The sequence below is a fragment of the Gopherus flavomarginatus genome, chromosome 5, assembly GCF_025201925.1.
Source record: "Gopherus flavomarginatus isolate rGopFla2 chromosome 5, rGopFla2.mat.asm, whole genome shotgun sequence".
NCBI classification, from domain to species: Eukaryota; Metazoa; Chordata; order Testudines; family Testudinidae; genus Gopherus; species Gopherus flavomarginatus.
The window spans coordinates 23684111-23703733 of record NC_066621.1 but is presented as its reverse complement, the minus strand read 5'-3'; the positions used below and the strand labels follow the sequence as shown (position 1 = coordinate 23703733).

Genomic DNA, 19623 nt, shown 5'->3' with positions numbered 1-19623 from the left:
GTCTACACCACAGTCCGGAGGTGCAATCACAGCCCGTGCAGATGTACCCAACTAGCTTGGACACTGATAGCAGTGACGCCATGACAGTGCAGGCTACCTGCTCCAGAACATATCCAGCGCAAGAGAATGCTAAAGTGTATTGCACTGTTCAGCCATTACATGTAAAATGTAGTGTAAAATACCTTATTTAAAGCTTACCTCAGCAGGCAGAGCATTAAAACATCTTATAATGAACCTATCTGGTATAGAAGCAAGCTCTGTAGCCAGCCCATATCTGGTACAGAAGCATGACATGGTGTCAAGAGTAAACTAAGAGCAAAAAAAGAAGGAAAACAGCAACAAAGGTTGCCGGATACCATGAACATGCCACTCTTCAATGCTCCAGAGAACTGCAGCTTTCACAAACCTTTCCAATGGACAGACTGGAAGCAGTATTTTGCAAGATTTCAAATTGCAAACAAGCTGCATAAAGCAACTGGAGATATACAGGTATCTGCTTTAATTGCTTCTATGGGGAAACAGGCAGAGCATAACTTTAAATCCTTTGATGTTACTAAAGACAGTCACAAAGATGACTATTGTGAAAGTAGAATGAATTATCCTGTCTCTGTGTCTATCCGTCCTCCTGTGGAGTGTTGCAGTCTGGGTGCTGTCTCCGTCCGGGGATCGGCCGACCAAGGGGTTGCTGTCCCCGCGGTCTGAGTGAGTGGAATCTGCACAATCGCAGCCGCACCACACTTTGGGTAAAACCATTGGTGTGAAAGCAAGGGCGATTGAGGCAGTAGCCTGTGGGCTCCTTTTGTGTGTTGCACCGGGCATCGCTCTGATGAACCCGAATTTCCTTCTTGTGTGATTGGTGTATGAAGTCCTCCTGTATGGGTAACCAGATGTCTAAGTCGGGACAGTTCCCTAAACGAATGCCGGCTCATTTTAGTATTTAGGATGGGTCTGGACTCCTGTAAAAAGGGCCCAGACTCCTGTAAATTTCTGGAAAAATGATCTAGGCTAACTCAGGGGGATCCCAAAACTCAGTGGCCACTGTTAAAATCTTGGAACAAAGACCAAGTGGACGTCTTAAAAGGACAAACTTGGCCAACCTAAAACTAAATTGGCTAAAGGAGAGGTTAATTGTTTCATGCAGTGGTGGGAAGAGGCAAATCGTAGGTGGACAAAATCAAAACTCACCTCTCTCAAATATTCAAATAATAAGTTAAAAGCTTTATTAAAAGCCTCCTCTCCCACCACCAGACTGAGCGCTCCCCTTTACCCTGTTCTCCAAACCCCTGATCAATCCCAACCCCTTCATACTCCCATCTCATTGTAACAAGGACAAAAAGCCCCTCGTTCTGTTCCCCTTTGTTGTCTGCCTCAAAAACTAATTCTTTAATGTTCCACTACCAATTCAGCAAGGGGAGGGCTCCTCAACTAGCCCTCACCCTTTCTGGTCCCTTTCCTTAAACATTTCTTTCAAAAAAATTGTGAAATGACCACAATATCACTCACAAACGGTTTATTCGAAAAAGCAGGGTCGGGCCTAGGCAAGCAACAGATTAAAACCTAAAAACAAAAACTGAAAAACAGGTTGGAAGCCCTAAGGGCATAGTGTCAGGAGTAAGAAAAGCAGTAAGCACAGTCATGAATCCCTGGAGCAATACTTACAATAGTTAAATTTGAGTTCATGAAGGTGTCATTTTGGGAGATAAACAAGTGATTTAAGGAAAGAGATTGAAAAGTTACCTCTACATAGGCTGGAGAGAATTAAGCAGATAAACTTTGTGAAATGTTAAAAAGGACCATGTTAAAGAGAGAGAATTCTTGGTTTCTTTGCAGCCATTCTGAAGGAAAAATGGGCCCTTTTCCAGAAGAATGCCTGTAAATAATCCAAATAATATATAGCTATGTAAAAACAAAGCAGTGTAAAGGAATGTTAAGGAAAAGAAAATGTATATGTATCTATTTGTCTGTGAAAATATGTAAAGTTCTAAGAATCTAAACCAGCACATCTGGTTTGTAAAACTTCTGTTTTGTAGGTGTAAGATAAATTGATTTTGTTTTTGTTTTTAATGCCACTAAAAATTCATTTGACTCTTTAATTCAAAGTTGCAAAACTGACAGACCTTTTTGCAAGACACAGGTAATTAGTGTTGTTTAGCTTTGGGATTTTAGCATTTAACCCTTAAGGGGTAACTTGAGTCTTTACAAAATTTAAAATATTTTTAAATAAAGACCAAGTCATGGCTGCAATAGGGCAGTCAAAATCAAGAGAATAGGGAGAGATTCTGGAGTCTTTTTGTTTGTTTGTTTGGTTGGTTTTTTTTGTAACAATAGCAGATAAGAGCTATAGTGAAAAAATAAGAAATTAACAGTGACCCTCTGAAGCAACAGCAGAGGTGAACAAAACAAAAAGAAGCGATGTTAAAAACACTGAGCCTTAAAATGGCTTTGTGTAATCAGACTGTCACTTTGATAAGGATACATGAAAACTCTGTAAGAACAAAAGAAACAGTTACACCTTATGTAAAAATTGATATGGCTAATGTTTAAAAAAAAGTAGTATAGAAAGAATGTGCATTTTCCCTAGGACATGTGCAGTGTATATTGTAGAAAGGGGTAAAAGAAATGCTAATGAAACGTGCTACTGAATTAAAATCCTATTAAGGCTCAAAAAGAGCCACAACAGACTGTTTTCTTTTTCAGATCTCTGTGTATTTTGTAAGCCGGAGTCGAAAGTGGAAAGAAATCAAAACTCTGGTGGAAGTTTATTTTTAAGACAGAGTCTCTGAGCTCTGCTGATGGCTTTGAATCCAAAAGCCAAGCCTGCGTTGATGCAAATTACCTAACTGATAAAGGAAGGTGAGAACTGCCAGCACAAAAGAAATTGCCTAAATAAAAGACATGGTATAACAAGATCCCTTTAAGAGATTTGATGCTAAATGTTATTGTTAATATTAAACGTTGAAATAAATTTAATATTAGTAAGTTCCCCTGTATCAATGTATAGTGTGTATGATTTTTGGAAAAATCCTTGAAGGTAATATGGTAATGATGCTTCTCAGCTATTACCTATGAATAAACTTAAAGCTTAACACAGCAGGAAAAACATTACAAACCTAGTCTGCTATATGAGAAGAAAAACTTGAAGTACACCACTTCATGAATTTAATAACTAAACAGAGGAATAATTTCTCCATAACCCTTAAAAAGTAGAACCCATTAAAACCTGGCCTGCCTATAGAACAAAAAACACAGGAAAATATGGGGGTAATTCCTCTATTTTGCCTGCAATCAGCAGGGTATTTGTAAAAGAAAGGAATCTTTTAAGCGATAATCAATGCCACCCTGAAAGGGGTAGAAAAATGTTATTTTTGTCTTTCAGAAAATCAGAAAAAGCTAACACCAGCCACAGAACAACCTATTACAAAAACAAATGAAAGTAAAAAAACATACTACAGTAGCTATGGTATGTACTGAAATGCAGATATTTAGAACATAAGATGTTTTGGGTAATATCAGAAAATATTAAGGTTTTGATGCATCTGTTAAAGCAAAGGAAAAATCATTGTTTGATACCTATCAATATAAATAAATGCAGTATGTCTCCAGTACGGTGAGACAAAATTTGTTAAATGGAGAAATTGTTGTTAAAATCGCACACCAACAGGATCTGGAAGCAAAGATATGGAAGGTTAGCCCACTCCCCAGACTGCACCTGGGATCTTTCTGACTGCCCTTGACCTCAAGCCAGTGGGCTGGAGAGAAAAGGAAACTATTGGACACCAGAGGTTGTACCAAGCAGACTCATCAAAAGTGGGTATGCTTATCCATGCCTGTTGCTCCAAAGCCCTGTAGTAAAGACATCTCACTAGAATCCTGTATGTGAAATAAAATTAATAATGAGACCAAAGTACAGTATAACGGGCTATGTGTATGTGTTAATTCTTGGGGAAAAGTGCTTAAAAAGTGTTAGTAACCCACCAGAAGACAAATGCAAATGTAATGTAAGTTCTGTGTTTACCAATAATCACATTTACTATTTGCCACAACAACAACAAAAAGTCTCAGCTTACAGTAAGCACTGATTTAGCTGAGTTCTCTATCAGTCTTGGCACTGAATGGCAAAAAGTTACCAATCATCTGTTAAATGGTAAAAAGGTAACATAGTTCCTAGAAAAAAAAACACCAATGTGGGAAACGGAACCATTCATATTATACACGCAAATGGAGACATGTTAAGAATTGCCACTGCAGAAAGACATAACAGCTTACCATTGGTATAACATATTTTCTAGATGGTCTCCCACAACTACTAGCATACTAATGTTACTACCCCTAACTGTTTTTAGTTTTAAATTGTATATGTTTAATTGCAATGTTTAAAATGTGCTGTTGGATAAAACAAATGTATGCAAAGCTAGAGCCACAGGCCCAAATCACCTCCCAGTATTTTCTATTACACGGACTAAATAAGAAGTGACACTGGTGATTAATAATCTTAGTGTCAAAAGGGGGATATGTAGGAGCTGGATTTTATAATGTACTATGAGAATTAATGTATGATTTGATTTCATCCTGTCAGCCACCCTTTTTGAATAGCAGAAAGGAATGACAGACCAGAACAATCCTTATAAGTGATTATGGTCACCCTTTTGTTTTAGGATGTGTTATAATGTCTACTGTGGTTTCCTACATGTATTACAAATTAGGCACTCTAGTTAAATATACATTTCTTTGTTTTAAGATTTAGTTAGTAAGAGACAGGATTCTCTATTGTGTCTAAGTTAAGTAAATTAAAGAAACATTAAAGGCTGGGTCTCAATGTAAATTGTCTTGGTTATTAATTGTAAAACAGCAAGATTTAATTTGCAATGCCTTTTTGCTCGATATAAAATACTACTGTTTGTAGTCTCAATCTGTTTGTGTGAATGAGAAACGTATGCATCAGGAAAAGATAAGGTGTGAAGGCCATTGTTATAGCCAGTATCAAGGAAAGAAGCAAAGAGACTTAAAAAAAAAACATCAAAGAATCATCAGGTACTGCTTACTTACTAGTCAGACAGCTATTAAACTGTCTGGCATCGCAGAGTGGATACATGCTTCGCAGTGTAAGAATGCACCACCCTCAGCGAACCAATCATCACCTCAGGACCACGCAGAGTCAATTTTGACTCCAGAAGAAGACATAGAGGAATAGCCTGCAATACCTTACAATCTATGCTCTCGTAAGGGTTGCAAGAAGCAGACGACGACCTAAAGCAAGGCCCAAGAAGAAGCAGTAGTGAGCCTAGCGCCTGCTGCCTGGTGGACGTAAAATTGTGACTGCGGTTCCCTCAGTTGAGGTTGTCAGAACCAGAAGGGCCCTGCCTCCAACATGCGCCTCTGGTGGCACCTGTTCCTCGACTGCTGGTGTCTTAAGGTCTGGGGAATCCACAATGACAATTCTTTTATCCAGCAGCAGGTATGGATAGCTCAGACCCTTACTATTTCTAAATGCTGGGTCTGCAGCCACATCCCAGCCCACTCTCAAACTGGTGTTCCTGTCCTGGCTATCCCACTCAATTCCCCAGACCTCACTGGAGGACCTTGTCCTTTTAACACAATACGAAACAGCAATGATACCTGGGAAGAGACTATTGGCAGTTCCTTTATCCCACTTGGGGGAGTAATACACCATGCAAAAAAAGGCTCCTGAGGTTACAAGCAGTAGTTAAAATAATGGCAAATAAAATTGGAGAAAGTTTAAAAGCCCTGGCAAAAGAAACAGGGGTGATCCGACAGATGGCCCTCCAAAACCGTCAGGCATTGAACATAGTGCTGGCAGCCAAAGGAGGGTACTATGCTCTCTTTGGAAAAAAAGAAAAAAAGAAAAAAACCCACCAATGAGGTAATAGATCACGCTAGCCACTTAGAACAAATCACATATCTTCCCCATAAAGAGCCGAGTTCTTTATGAAAGTGGCTAAGTAACCTGTTCAATTTCTCTGGCATAGGAATCTGGTTGTTTCAGGGAGCCCTGACTACCCTGTTTGGAATCCTAATAATTTTTGTATGTTTTCTGTTAGTCTCCTGTTGTATCCAAAATCGTGTAACGCATGCCACCCCAGTGACTGCCCCAAAACAGAGTGCTAATATGATCATTTTGAATATCGCTGATGAACAAAGAGATAAAGAACGGTTAATAGGTGGAACCCAGTAAAATGTTGGCCATGGCGTGAGCTTGACCAAAAGGAGGGATTGTGAAAGTAGAATGAATTATATTGTAAAAATAAGAATGGATTAAAGAAATGTTGTATGTACCTTTAAGCAGAAATCAGAAATGTTGAAATACAGGTGCCAGAAAAAGAAACATTAGGCATAAACAAGGGTGCTAATGGCGAAACATTAACAGAAGATCGGTAATAGTTAGTAAGGAAATAAGATATGCATGCCTAGCCCTGGTAAACTTATCAGATTCTGCTTCCTTTATTATCTTGTTAAGTGTTCGCCCTTTTATCTGTATAAATAAGGTAGTTTGTGTCTTGCATGCTGCTCACATTATCTGGGTGTTATTAGCAGAGCGCTGTGCTAATAAAACAGAGTGGTCTGACAAACTGTGAGTCCTGAGTCTAACTCTGACACTATGAAAAGTTTCTGGCTATGTTTGATGCATACTTTATACCTCAGAGAAACGTGGTTTCTGGAAGAGCATGTTTTCACCAGAGAACTCAAGAAACGGGAAAATGTTCACTGTTTTATAAGAGCTCTGCAAATGTTGGCTGAAAACTGATTTGAGGAATGCAAAACATGAAAATATTTTTTCTAGCAAAACTAACAAACTTGAATGTCCTGAAACCAGCTTAGAAACTGTAAACAGACACTTGAGTGTTAAAAGTCATTATCATAAAATCCCTGAGGCAAGGTGAGAGAACTCCTAGGCTAAAAGGGACAAATTCCAGCCTACGTGCACAAGGTGTGAGAAAAAATCATATCCCAAGAGATGATGCATGTCCAGCCAGAGGCACACAGTGTAATAAATGCATGAAATATGGACATTTTGCAGCTGTTTGCTGCATGAAAGCAGTCAGGAAGTTGACTCATATTTCAAGTATCAGAGGGGTAGCCGTGTTAGTCTGGATCTGTAAAAGCAGCAAAGAATCCTGTGGCACCTTATAGACTAACAGACGTTTAGGAGCATGAGCTTTCGTGGGTGAATACCCACTTCGTCAGATGCTTGTAGTGGAAATTTCCAGGGGCAGGTATATATAAGCAAGCAAGCTAGAGATAACGAGGTTAGTTCAATCAGGGAGGATGAGGCCCTGTTCTAGCAGTTGGAGTGTGAAAATCAAGAGAGGAGAAACTGGTTTTGTAGTTGGCAAGCCATTCACAGTCTCTGTTTAATCCTGAGCTGATGGCGTCAAATTTGCAGATGAACTGAAGCTCAGCAGTTTCTCTTTGAAGTTTGGTCCTGAAGTTTTTTTGCTGCAGGATGGCCACTTTAAGGTCTGCTATAGTGTGGCTAGGGAGGTTGAAGTGTTTTCCTACAGGTTTTTGTATGTTGCCATTCCTAATATCTGATTTGTGTCCATTTATCCTTTTCCGTAGAGACTGTCCAGTTTGGCCGATGTACATAGCAGAGGGGCATTGCTGGCATATGATGGCATATATTACATTGGTGGACGTGCAGGTGAATGAACCGGTGATGGTGTGGCTGATCTGGTTAGGTCCTGTGGTGGTGTCGCTGGTGTAGATATGTGGGCAGAGTTGGCATCGAGGTTTGTTGCATGGATTGGTTCCTGAGCTAGAGTTACTATGGTGCGATGTGTAGTTACTGGTGAGAATATGTTTCAGGTTGGCAGGTTGTCTGTGGGCAAGGACTGGCCTGCCACCCAAGGCCTGTGAAAGTGTGGGATCATTGTCCAGGATGGGTTGTAGATCCCTGATGATGCGTTGGAGGGGTTTTAGCTGGGGACTGTATGTGATGGCCAGTGGAGTCCTGTTGGTTTCCTTCTTGGGTTTGTCTTGCAGTAGGAGGCTTCTGGGTACACGTCTGGCTCTGTTGATCTGTTTCCTTATTTCCGCGTGCGGGTATTGTAGTTTTGAGAATGCTTGGTGGAGATTTTGTAGGTGTTGGTCTCTGTCTGAGGGGTTAGAGCAGATGCGGTTGTATCTCAGTGCTTGGCTGTAGACAATGGATCGTGTGATGTGCCCGGGATGGAAGCTGGAGGCATGAAGGTAGGCATAGCGGTCTCCACCAAGCATTCTCAAAACTACAATACCCGCACGAGGAAATAAGGAAATAAGGAAACAGATCAACAGAGCCAGACGTGTACCCATCAGCTCAAGATTAAACAGAGACTGTGAATGGCTTGCCAACTACAAAACCAGTTTCTCCTCCCTTGGTTTTCACACTTCAACTGCTAGAACAGGGCCTCATCCTCCCTGATTGAACTAACCTCGTTATCTCTAGCTTGCTTGCTTACATATACCTGCCCCTGGAAATTTCCACTACATGCATCTGATGAAGTGGGTATTCACCCACGAAAGCTCATGCTCCTAAACATCTGTTAGTCTACAAGGTGCCACAGGATTCTTTGCTGCTTTTGACTCATATTTCAGACAATCAAAAGCCATTGTTTCTGCGATCTACCACTTGTGATGACATAGAACCTGCCTGGAAAGTGAAACTGAATATTCTTGGCAAGACTATTGACTTTAAAACTGACTCAGTAACTAATGTCATAGTCGTATCTCAGAGGGAACATATAACCATCTTCAAACCCTCCCAGAGCTGAAGTCATCTGACACAGCTCTCACTAGCCCTGCATGTATTCTGAACTGTATGGGCTAGTTCACCACAGAAATAACTTACAAAGACAAAAGCTGTGCATTCAGGTTGTATGTGACCAAAGGACTACAGACCAACAGCCTTCTCAGCCGCAGTGTGACACCATGATGGGCCTAATGAGAAAGGTAGAAGAACTCAGTGGAATATTTGGTGATACTGGACTTCTGAGAGGAAATCAAGTACAAATAACCTTACAAGACAATACTGAACCATATTGTGTATGTACACCTCTCAGCATTCCTATCCCATTACTTCATAGAGTGGAAACTGAGTTAAAGAGAATGCAGAGGATTGGCATAATTGAGAAGATCTCTGAGCCAGCAGCATGGTATGCCTCAGTGATACTGGTTATAAAGAAAAATGGAAAAATATTAATCTGTGTGGATCTTAAAAGACTTAATGAAGCAGTTGTGAGAGAAACAATCTATCCGTCCAACACTGGCTGACTTCCTCCCCAAAGTGAAAGGAGTGACAGTATTTTCCAAGCTGGATGCCTCAAGCAGATTCCTTTAGCCAAAGAAAGTGCTAAAATGACTACATTTATCACACTATTTGGATGGTTTTGCTTTCAAAGATCACCTTTTGGGACTGCCAGTGCCCCATACAATTTTCAAAAGAAAGATGGCCAAACTGTTAATGAACTCAAACAGAGTTGTAGTTCTCATGGATGATATTCTGATATATGGATCTTTGATGGAAGAACAACAAAACCCTCAATAAAGTCCTAAGCCTAATCAGTCAGTGTGGACCGCCTACCCCAAATCGTGACATTGTTAATACTGTAAATGGTAGGAATGTAGAATGTAAAGGGGGAGATGTAATGGAATGCTAAATTGTGTTATACTGTTCAGTATATGCTGTTATATTGTGTGTAAAATACCTTATTTAAAGCTAACCTCAGCCATAGCGGACACAGCATTAAAGGATCTTATGCTAAACACATCTGGGGTCTATAAGCAAGCTCGTAGCCAATCCACATCTGGTACAGGAACATGACACCAGCCCATGTTGCTGCAGCTTCACTGCTATTGTTATTGGTGCCAGTTAGATCAAAGCTACATCTACACATGCTGCAGCCAGTGCACCTCTGGTTGCAGCGTGGACAGACCCAGAGTCTCCAGTACTGCAGGCGATGCCAGGATCTCACACCCTGCAGGAGACCATCCCCACAGGCCACAGCCCGTACTCACATGTCCACGCCGTGGCAGATGGCGCCGAGGCTCTATAGGGTCCTGCCAGAGCCGTCACCTCCACGGAGTACTGGATCCCGGGGAGAAGCCCCAGGAAAGTGAAGTTCTGAGTGTCTGGCCCCACTGAGAAGTTCTGTTGCATCAAGAGCTCCTTGCTGTAGAAGTGGATGAGGAACTGGTCTCTGTCCCCGGAAGCCCTGTGCCAGGCAGCAGAGAGACCCAGGGGGTGTCTTTTATTGGTCAGTGTCACACCAGATGGGGCCAAAGGGTCTGAAAGAAAGAGGTGGGTAAGTGGCTAGTAGCTGCTGTGCCATGGATGCCAGGAAATGAGATGCAGAGAGTGGGACGGGGGCCCAGGATCTGGAGCTGGGGCTCGTGAGGGAGAAACGCTGGGCTGGGCTGGAGGTTTCGACACAGGTTGGGATTCCAGCTGCATTTATCTCACATAATCTGGCCAGCCAGACCCCACAAATAGCCAGCCTTCTGCTAAGCACCAACGATCAGCCAGTGGGATCAAGCAACCTTGCGCCGTGTATGAGCAACATCACTGCACGGAGCAGCGTTCTCACGCCTGAAGTTGGCACCTGCCTTGCCACTTTTAAAATGTTTGCCAGCAAGAGTCAAGAGTTCCTGTAACCCCAAATGGAATTCCTTCCATGGAGAGCGCAGCCTACAGGTGGGAAGCCAGAAACACCTCCACATGCGTGGAGACAGGGCAGAACTACCAGATCTCACTGCTCAGGTGAAACAGACACATCTGATGGGAGGGATCTCCAGGACGTCAAGGTTGTGTGTAGAGGAATGCTGCACATATGTCCACAGAAAGTACCATGGGACCTACAGAAACTTGGCCTGGGCAAAGGGGTGGATCTAAACCAGAGCTAGCCTCCAGGCCCCATTTGATTCTGCCTGGCACCCTGGGTGCCGTTTACACCTGTGCAAAGTGAGTGTCGAATGCTAGGCATCCCGAGGGGTCGGCACTCATTTTGTACAAGTGGGCAGGACACACAAGGGCCCGGGAGGGGAGAATCGGGCCCATCTGGGACGATCTTTAATCTTGGATTAACTCCACCCATTGCACCAGAGTCTCATCTGCTTACACCAAGGTTGAACTGGGCCCTCAGAATCCTCCTGGCAGGCCACTTCCATTCTCACATCTCTGACCAGCCATCCAGCCATCTTCACGGTTCCAGCATTCCCAAAGCACCCATTGCTACACTGTTGTATCTAGACCCCCGGCTGTCACTGTTCTCCATTCCTCTGGAGCCTAAACCGCCCATGCTACAGCCGGCTCAGGAGACAAGCGGGTGTGGGAGAGCTGCCCCCACTCACATGTCCAGTCTGTGGCCGTCCGCACAGGCGATCTGTAAGGTCCAGCCATAGCAGCCATCTCCAGGGTGTACTGACGCCCGGGGCTCAGCCCCTGGAAGGTGATGTTGCTGCAGTTCTCCCCCACAGTCACGTTCCTGAGCCACATCTGTGACCTGGCTTCGAGGAGGACACCGCTGTAATTCACTCTGCTGGCGGCAGCTCCTTTCCAGGAGGCGTGCAAGGAGGTGCTTTGTCCCTGGTTGCTGAGGCTCAGCTCTTCCACGGGCGAAGGATCTAGGGGAGAAAAGGGACCAGAGTTGAAGCCAGGCAATGGATCGGGAGCAGACTGCTAGAGCCTCTCATGGTCCCAGACTTGCCCTGGCCTGGAACACCCTCCCCTGTGACCATTACTGCTGCAGCGGGGTCCACAGCCACAGGGGAGAATCTTGCCCCATATTCTCAGGGCAAACAAACCTCAGCCATCAGGCCCCCTGCTGAGGGTCTAGAATCATAGAATATCAGGATTGGAAGGGAACTCAGGAGGTCATCCAGTCCAACCCCCTGCTCAAAGCAGGACCAATCCCCAGACAGATTTTTACTCCAGTTCCCTAAATGGCCCCCTCAAGGATTGAACTCACAACTCTGGTTTTAGCAGGCTAATGCTCAAACTACTGAGCTATCCCTCCCCACTGGTGGGTCACCTGGCAACCCTCAGCTCAGAGCCAGAAGGGCATTTTGGGGAGTTTCGCTTCCCAATGACGTGCCAAGTGGTGGTCCCTGTGGGAGGCGGGATAACAGACTGACGGTCTGAGCTAGTGCGGCAAGAGGTCGGAGGCCAGCTGGCTGGGCTGACAGCCTGAACTGGTGTGACGGGGGGTGGGCACTGGACTCAGTCTAGACTTCTGACCCAGTCTGAGACAGGAGGTAGGTGGATAACAGACTAGGTGGACGTAATCAGATGCAGCAGAGGCAAGGTAGTTTAGTAAACGGGCCTATGGCCTGACGCAGTATGGCAGGACACTGGCTAGACAGACCTATGCTCTGATCGGGTGGGCTAGTCCAGATGCTGGACTGGACTGACCCATGGGTTCCATGTGTCACTAAACCCCATGGCCCTTCTGATCCTTCTGCTGTTCTAGTCAGTGACCTGTGACAGATCTGTGCCTGTGACATCACCAGGATGAGCGGCTGAGAAGCCCACTGGGAAACACTGGGAACTCATGCTCCTGGCTCCATCTCCATCCCTGTCAGCCCCTTGGCAGGCATCGGTGGCACTTACATGTCCAGTTGGTGATGCGCAGGGGTGGAGAGGCGTAAGGCCCGGCTACCGTGCTGATCACAAAGGCGTAGTGGGTTCCCGGGCTCAGCCCCTCGTAGGTGAGGTTGGTGACACCTCCCACCTCAGAGCTATCCTTCACCAGTGCAGGGGGCTCCAGGGAGTACAATGTCACCACGTACCCAGCTCCAGCCACCTCCTTCCAATGGGCATGCAGGGTGGAGGTGCTCCCCTGGCTGGAGAGGCTCACGCCAGGTGGTGCTAGTGGCTCTGCAAAGCAGAAAGAGCCCCATGTGGTCAGTACTCCCAAAATCACGCTGCATGGGGACACCCAGGGGCCCCTCCCTGTGCAGCACCCAAGCAGCTGCTCCACATATGGGATCGTGGGCACAGCCATATGGAATTCTGGGGGCAGCTGGTGGCATCACTCTGATGCCCTTTCACTCACTTAAAGAGACTTCAGCTCTGTGGGGACAGGCAGGACTGACGGCCCTGGAGATAGAGGGCCTTTTGCTAGCCACAGAGCCAGGGTGACCCCAACAGGAAAGCTCTGTCTTTGTGGCCCATTCAGGGTGAGGATTGTGCTGTGCAAAGCCTGGCACTCCATTGCCCTCGGGCACCACTCTCCAGGCCAGGCCCCAGGCTCTGGTTTCTGGTGACAGCAGGTAGCATGCTCCCAAAGCTTGCCAATCCTGAGCACCAACCATGTGATCAGTGGCCAGGTGAACTTGTGTCAGGCCAGTTGATAAAGCAGAACTCCTCTGTCAGAATGATCCTTATTCATCACAGTCCCCCAAGAGTGACCGCGGTGCCAACAGCATGCCCAGCCAGGCAGCCCTGCCCTCCCTCCTCTAGGACCTTCCAGTGCCATTGCCCACCCCAGAGCCATGCATGGGCCAGGCTTACCCACTGGGACCTCTAACGGCCCAGCCCATCTGCAGTGAAGGGTCACAGCGCAGGCCGTTGTCTTGGCCTTCCTGCCCCTCCAATGCCTTCGGGTCCCAAGCACGGGCTCTCTGCTTACGTGTCCACGCGGTGGCACTCAGAGAAGGTGCCCTGTGAGGCCCAGCCACGGCTGTCACTTGCACTGAGTACTGGTTCCCAGGGCTCAGCCCGTGGAAGCTGATGTGAGCGCTGTCTCCTCCCACAGACACGTTCCTGGACAGGGCTCTGCTCTCTCCCTGATGCAAGGTCACCAGATAATAGTTCCTCTCTCCAGCGGGTGGGGTCCAGTGAGCCTGCAATGAGCCAGCTTCCCCAGTGATGCTCAGGGTCAGGTTGACTGGGCTCAGAGGGTCTGGGAGGAAGGAGAACATGGGGTGGAGGGTCAGAGCCCAGCAGCTCAAACATCTCCTAAAAAGAACCCCCAGGCACACCCTGTACCCAGACAGCCTTGTCCACTCGCCCAGGGCAGAAGCCATTTCCTTTGCAGGGAGAAGTCAGTGACTGCACTGGCTAGAGCAGGCAGTGCCAGCCTCCCCCACACAGCCTTGCTCCATATCTCTCTCCTGCCCTCCCCAGCTTCTGTCCCAAAGAGATTGCCGCCAGAAGAGACAGAAGCATGAATTAGAGATGTAGGAGATGGAGAAGACTTAGATCAGCTAACCCTTCCCTCTCACACAGGCCAGAGGAGAACTGCTCCTTACACCATGTTACACCAGACTCAGTTTACTTTGTCCCAAGTAATGGCACCTGCACCCCTCCCCCTTGGGAGACAAGCCCACAGCCTCATAGAGCTCATCATCAGGACATCATTCTAGATAGTCAGCCTAAATTCTCCCCAGCTTCATCTCATCCTGTTCCTGATACTGTTTCATTCTCTGATTTGGGGCCTGTCCTTGAGACTAACTCCCAGTTCAGAACAGACCCTTGGAATGTTTTGGCACCATGTAACATTTTGTTAATCTCTAGGTAGCAGCTGCATCAGAGAATAAGTCTAGTCAGAGATGCTCTATGGCAGAAAGCAGGCAGCTGATGAGATGCACAGCTTCCAAAAGTAACTGCACCACAGCTAATAAGAAGCATCTCTCCAAGATGTAGCTACCTGGATAGTTAGTTGAAAAGAGGGTGTAGGAATATCTGTAATCTCACAAATCAGGAGCAGGGCACCCAAAATCATAGGCTCACCTTAAAAAAAAAATAGGATGTTTTCAAATGATCCATTCTCACTCTCCCTCTCTCCATTGTCTGACCTGAGCATCAAGGGTTCATGGTCTCAGACTCTGCTCCTCAATCATGAGGAGTGGAAACTGACTCTTTCTAAAAACAGAATCTGAGAGTCTAAGGTCATTACCTGACTCCAGGAGCCAGTACTTTCAGAAAAAGCATCATTGCGGGAGCTGGCCATGCTGCCCCCTGGCTCCTGAGCTGCCCTGCTCCACAGGGACTGCCCATGACATAAGGCAGATGATGCATCACCAGGGATCTAAATTAGCTGTTACCACTCAAGAAAGAGATGTTGGAGTCATTGTGGATAGTTCTCTGAAAACATCCACTCAATGTGCAGCGGCAGTCAAAAAAGCAAACAGAATATTGGGCATAATTAAGGAAGGGATAGATAATAAGACAGAAAATATCATATTGCCTCTATATAAATCCATGGTATAGACTCATAGACTCATAGACTCATAGGTCAGAAGGGACCAATCTGATCATCTAGTCTGACCTCCTGCACAAGGCAGGCCACAGAACCCCACCCATCCAATTTTATACAACTCCTATCCCAGGACCGAGTTATTGAAATCCTCAAAAATGGTTTGAAGACCTCAAGCTGCAGAGACACTACCAGCAAGCGACCCGTGCCCCACGCTGCAGGGGAAGGCGAAAAACCTCCAGGGCACCTGCCAATCCGCCCTGGAGGAAAATTCCTTCCCGACCCCAAATATGGCGATCAGCTAAACCCTGAGCATGTGGGCAAGAGTCACCAGCCAGCACCCAAGAAGGAGTTCTCCGCAGCAACTCAGTACCCATCGCATGCAACATCTCCCCGCAGACCACTGAGCAGACCTGTCTGGTGGTAATTCAAGATCAATTGTCCAAATTAACGATCCTATCATAACATCCCCTCCATATACTTATCAAGCTTTGTCTTAAAGCCAGGAAAGTCTTTTGCCCCTACTACTTCCCTCGGAAGGCTATTCCAGAACTTCACTCCCCTAATGGTCAGAAACCTTCGTCTAATTTCAAGTCTAAACTTCCTAATATCCAGTTTATACCCATTCGTCCTCGTGGCTACATTAGTACTAAGCTTAAATAATTCCTCTCCCTCCCTAACGTTAACCCCCTTGATATATTTATATAGTGCGAGCATATCCCCCCTCAGCCTTCTTTTGGCCAGGCTAAACAAGCCAAGCTCTTTGAGTCTCCTTTCATAAGGCAGTTTTTCCATTCCTCGGATCATCCTCGTAGCCCGTCTCTGAACCTGTTCCAGTTTGAATTCATCCTTCTTGAACATGGGACACCAGAACTGCACACAGTATTCCAGATGGGGTCTCACCAACGCCGTATACAACGGTACTAACACCTCCTTATCCTTGCAGGAAATACCCCGCCTGATGCATCCCAAAATCGCATTTGCTTTTTTAGCAGCCGTATCACATTGGCGACTCATAGTCATCCTGCTATCAACCAGTACCCCAAGGTCCTTCTCTTCCTCCGTCGCTTCCAACTGATGCGCCCCCAACGTATATCCAAAATTCTTATTATTAATTCCTAAATGCATGACCTTGCACTTTTCACTGTTGTATTTCATCCTATTCCTATTACTCCAGTTTACAAGGTGGTTCAGATCTTCTTGAATAGTATCCCTGTCCTTCTCCGTGTTTGCAATACCCCCCAGCTTCGTGTCATCCGCGAACTTTATTAGCACATTCCCGCTCTTTGTGCCAAGGTCAGTAATAAAAAGGTTAAATAAGATCGGTCCCAAAACCGATCCTTGAGGGACTCCACTGGTGACCTCCTTCCAGTCCGACAGTTCACCTTTCAATACGACCCTCTGGAGTCTCCCCTTTAACCAGTTCCTTATCCACCTTACAACTTTCATATTCACTCCCAGCTTTTCCAATTTAACTAACAGCTCCCCGTGCGGAACCGTGTCGAACGCCTTACTGAAATCTAGGTAAATTATATCTACCGCATTTCCTTTATCTAAGTAATCCGTCACCTTCTCAAAGAAGGAGATCAGATTGGTTTGGCACGATCTACCTTTAGTAAATCCGTGTTGCAATTCGTCCCAATTACCATTGACCTCTATGTCCTTAACTACTTTCTCCCTTAAAATTTTTTCCAAGACCTTACATACTACAGACGTCAAGCTAACAGGCCTATAATTACCCGGATCACTCTTTTTCCCTTTCTTAAAAATAGGAACTACATTAGCAATCCTCCAGTCATACGGCACAACACCCGAGATTATCGATTGCTTAAAAATTCTCGCTAACGGGCTCGCAATTTCACGCGCCAGTTCCTTTAATATCCTCGGGTGGAGATTATCCGGGCCCTCCGACTTCGACCCATCAAGCTGTTCAAGTACGGCCTCTACCTCAGTTGCAGTAATATCCACTTCCATATCCACATTCCCGTTTATCATCCCTCCATCATCGCAAGGTTCCTCACTATGTCCATATCTTGAATATCGCGTGCAGATGTGGTCGTCCCATCTCAAAAAAGAGATATTGGAATTGGAAAAGGTCCAGAAAAAGGCAACAAAAATGATGAGGAGTATGGAATGGCATCCATAGGAGGAGCTATTAATAAGATTGGGACTTTTCAGCTTGGAAAGAGATGACTAAAGGGGGATATGATTGAGGTCTATAAAATCAAGACCGGTGTGGAGAAAATAAATAACACAAGAACCAGGGGTCATTCAATGAAATGAATAGGCAGCAGGTTTAAAACACACAAAAGGAAGTGTTTCTTCACACAACGCACAGTCAACCTGTGGAACTCCTTGCCAGGAAATGTTGTGAAGGACAAGACCATAACTGGGTTCAAAAAAGAACTAGATAAGTTCAAGGAGGATAGGTGCATCAATGGCTATTAGCCAGGATGGGCAGGGATGGTGTCCCTAGCCTTTGTTTGCCAGAAGCTGTGAATGGGTGACAGAGCTGGATCACTTGATGATTACCTGTTCTGTTCACTCCCTTTGGGGCACCTGGCATTGGCCACTGTCGAAAGACAGGACACTGGGCTAGATGGACCTTTGGACTGCCCCAGTATGGCTGTTCTTATGTTCTTATGCCCCCACCCTGTTCCCGGAGAGCAGTACTCACATGTCCAGGCGGTGGCGTTGGGCCCCGCTGCCCAGTACGGCCCAGCGGCAGCACTCACCCCCAGATGGTACAGGGTGCCGGGACTGAGGTGCTGGAAGGTGTAATTGGAGAGGCCCCTCTTGGCTGATACTGTCCTGGTCACCAGGTGGGAGAGCAGGTTGTGGAGGGTTAAGTGCAGCCAGGCAGCTCCTTCGGCACGGCTCCAGGAGGCAAAGAGGCTAGTGCTGGAGCCCAGGCTCTGGAGTGTCAGTGCTGCTGGGGTGGTGGGTGCTGAGGACACAGACAGGAGCTGGGGAGATGTGTGGCTGGCAGTGCCTAGCCTGCCAGGCGTACGAGGTACGTAGGTGGGGAGATTGATCATTTTACGGGGAGGAGTTGGGGGTTCCAGCACTGGTGGGATAGCCGGGCAATAACCAGAGAAGCCCAAGGGGGGCTGAGCGGCTCCCAGCTAGGCCTCCCCCAGCACGCCGGGCAGAGGATGGGGATGGCCTGGCCACGGTTCCCTATGGGAGACTCCTAAATGCCCTCAAGACAGTCACTGGGCTCCTCCCGCTGAGATGCGCCCAGAGACCAGGGCAGGATGCTGGGGGCCAGGAGGTAGCCTGGCAGAGCTGGCAGGAGCCATTACAACCTGCCCCAAGTGAGGGTTAAGTAGGGGCAGCTGGGCACAGTCCAAGTCGGATTCTCTTGCTTCATAGGAAAGGGCTGTCTCGGGGTGCCAGGATCAGTGGGAAGGGACAGGTCTGGACACTGAACCAGCTCCATGGCTCAGACTAGCTAGGGCCCTTCTGCCAGCATCCCCAGGCCCAAGGCTGCTGGAGGGAGGGAGGAGGGCACAGCAGCCAGCCTGGGCCAGGCACGGGGGCAGCTGTGAATGGCCTTGGGGCTGGTGGGGCAGTTTACGTGCAGGTGTCGCTTGTTCTTCATCCTCGTGGTAAATAGAAATAAACCCATCCAGTGCCGGGATGGGAACAGAGGTGAGCAGGCTAATCTGCTTTCTAGGCCTCAACCACCAGTCAGGGGCACCCCCGTCCCATTCACATACATACAATGGGGGTGGACCACACCTGCCCACCTCACTCCGAGCCGGTCTCATGCCCCACAGCCCCAGCTCACACAGATAATGGGCCTGGCTAAAGCCAGCTGCTGGCCCAGCTCCCACGGATCCAGGAGATCCCGTCCCCACCAGGGCACAGCCATGCCGGTCACTGGCACATAGCCCCATCCTGGCTTGCAGCTGCAGCCCACTCACTCTGCTTACCCGTCCACTGATGGGTACTGGTGCTGGCCTGCCTCGCTCCAGCCAGCGTGCTGATCCTCAGGGCGTACTCGCTGCCAGCCAGCAGCCCATCGAACAGGAAGGTGGAGATAGCTCCAGGGACAGACTCGTTCCTCACAGCCCCCTGGGAGTCGAGGTGGTAGAGAACAAGCCGGTAGCCATCCTTCTGGCCGGGGGCGTCCATCCAGGAGGCTCGCAGGGCCAAGGGGCTCCCGTCGCTGCTCAGACTCAGGTTGTGCACGGGGGCAGGGCCTGTGCCAAACACAACACAGACAGCGTCTCCTGACAGCCACAGTGTGCCCGCCACACAGCCATGGCGTGAGACTGACCAGGAACCCACAGAGCATGGAGAGGGTCCATGTCAGATCTCCTCACATGCTGGATCCATCTAGCTAGACTCCATGACAGAGCCACCTGGCCGAACCCCCCCACCAGACCTCTTGACCAGAGCACCTTTCCAGCTGGACCCCCTGAGC

The 19623-nt window shown here is 47.0% G+C and overlaps 1 protein-coding gene across 1 annotated transcript in view; it reads right to left on the bottom strand.

Annotated features, from left to right (window-relative positions):
* The window catches only part of LOC127052440 (receptor-type tyrosine-protein phosphatase V-like), a 78676-nt gene that overhangs the window by 36755 nt on the left and 22298 nt on the right, over positions 1-19623 (bottom strand). The window contains exons 5-10 of the mRNA XM_050956057.1: positions 19130-19399; positions 17869-18138; positions 13623-13895; positions 12602-12868; positions 11344-11616; positions 10012-10281 (exon numbers count right to left, since the gene is read on the bottom strand). Of these exons, the coding sequence (XP_050812014.1) occupies positions 10012-10281; positions 11344-11616; positions 12602-12868; positions 13623-13895; positions 17869-18138; positions 19130-19399 (1623 nt within the window). The remainder of the gene's footprint in view (positions 1-10011; positions 10282-11343; positions 11617-12601; positions 12869-13622; positions 13896-17868; positions 18139-19129; positions 19400-19623) is intronic.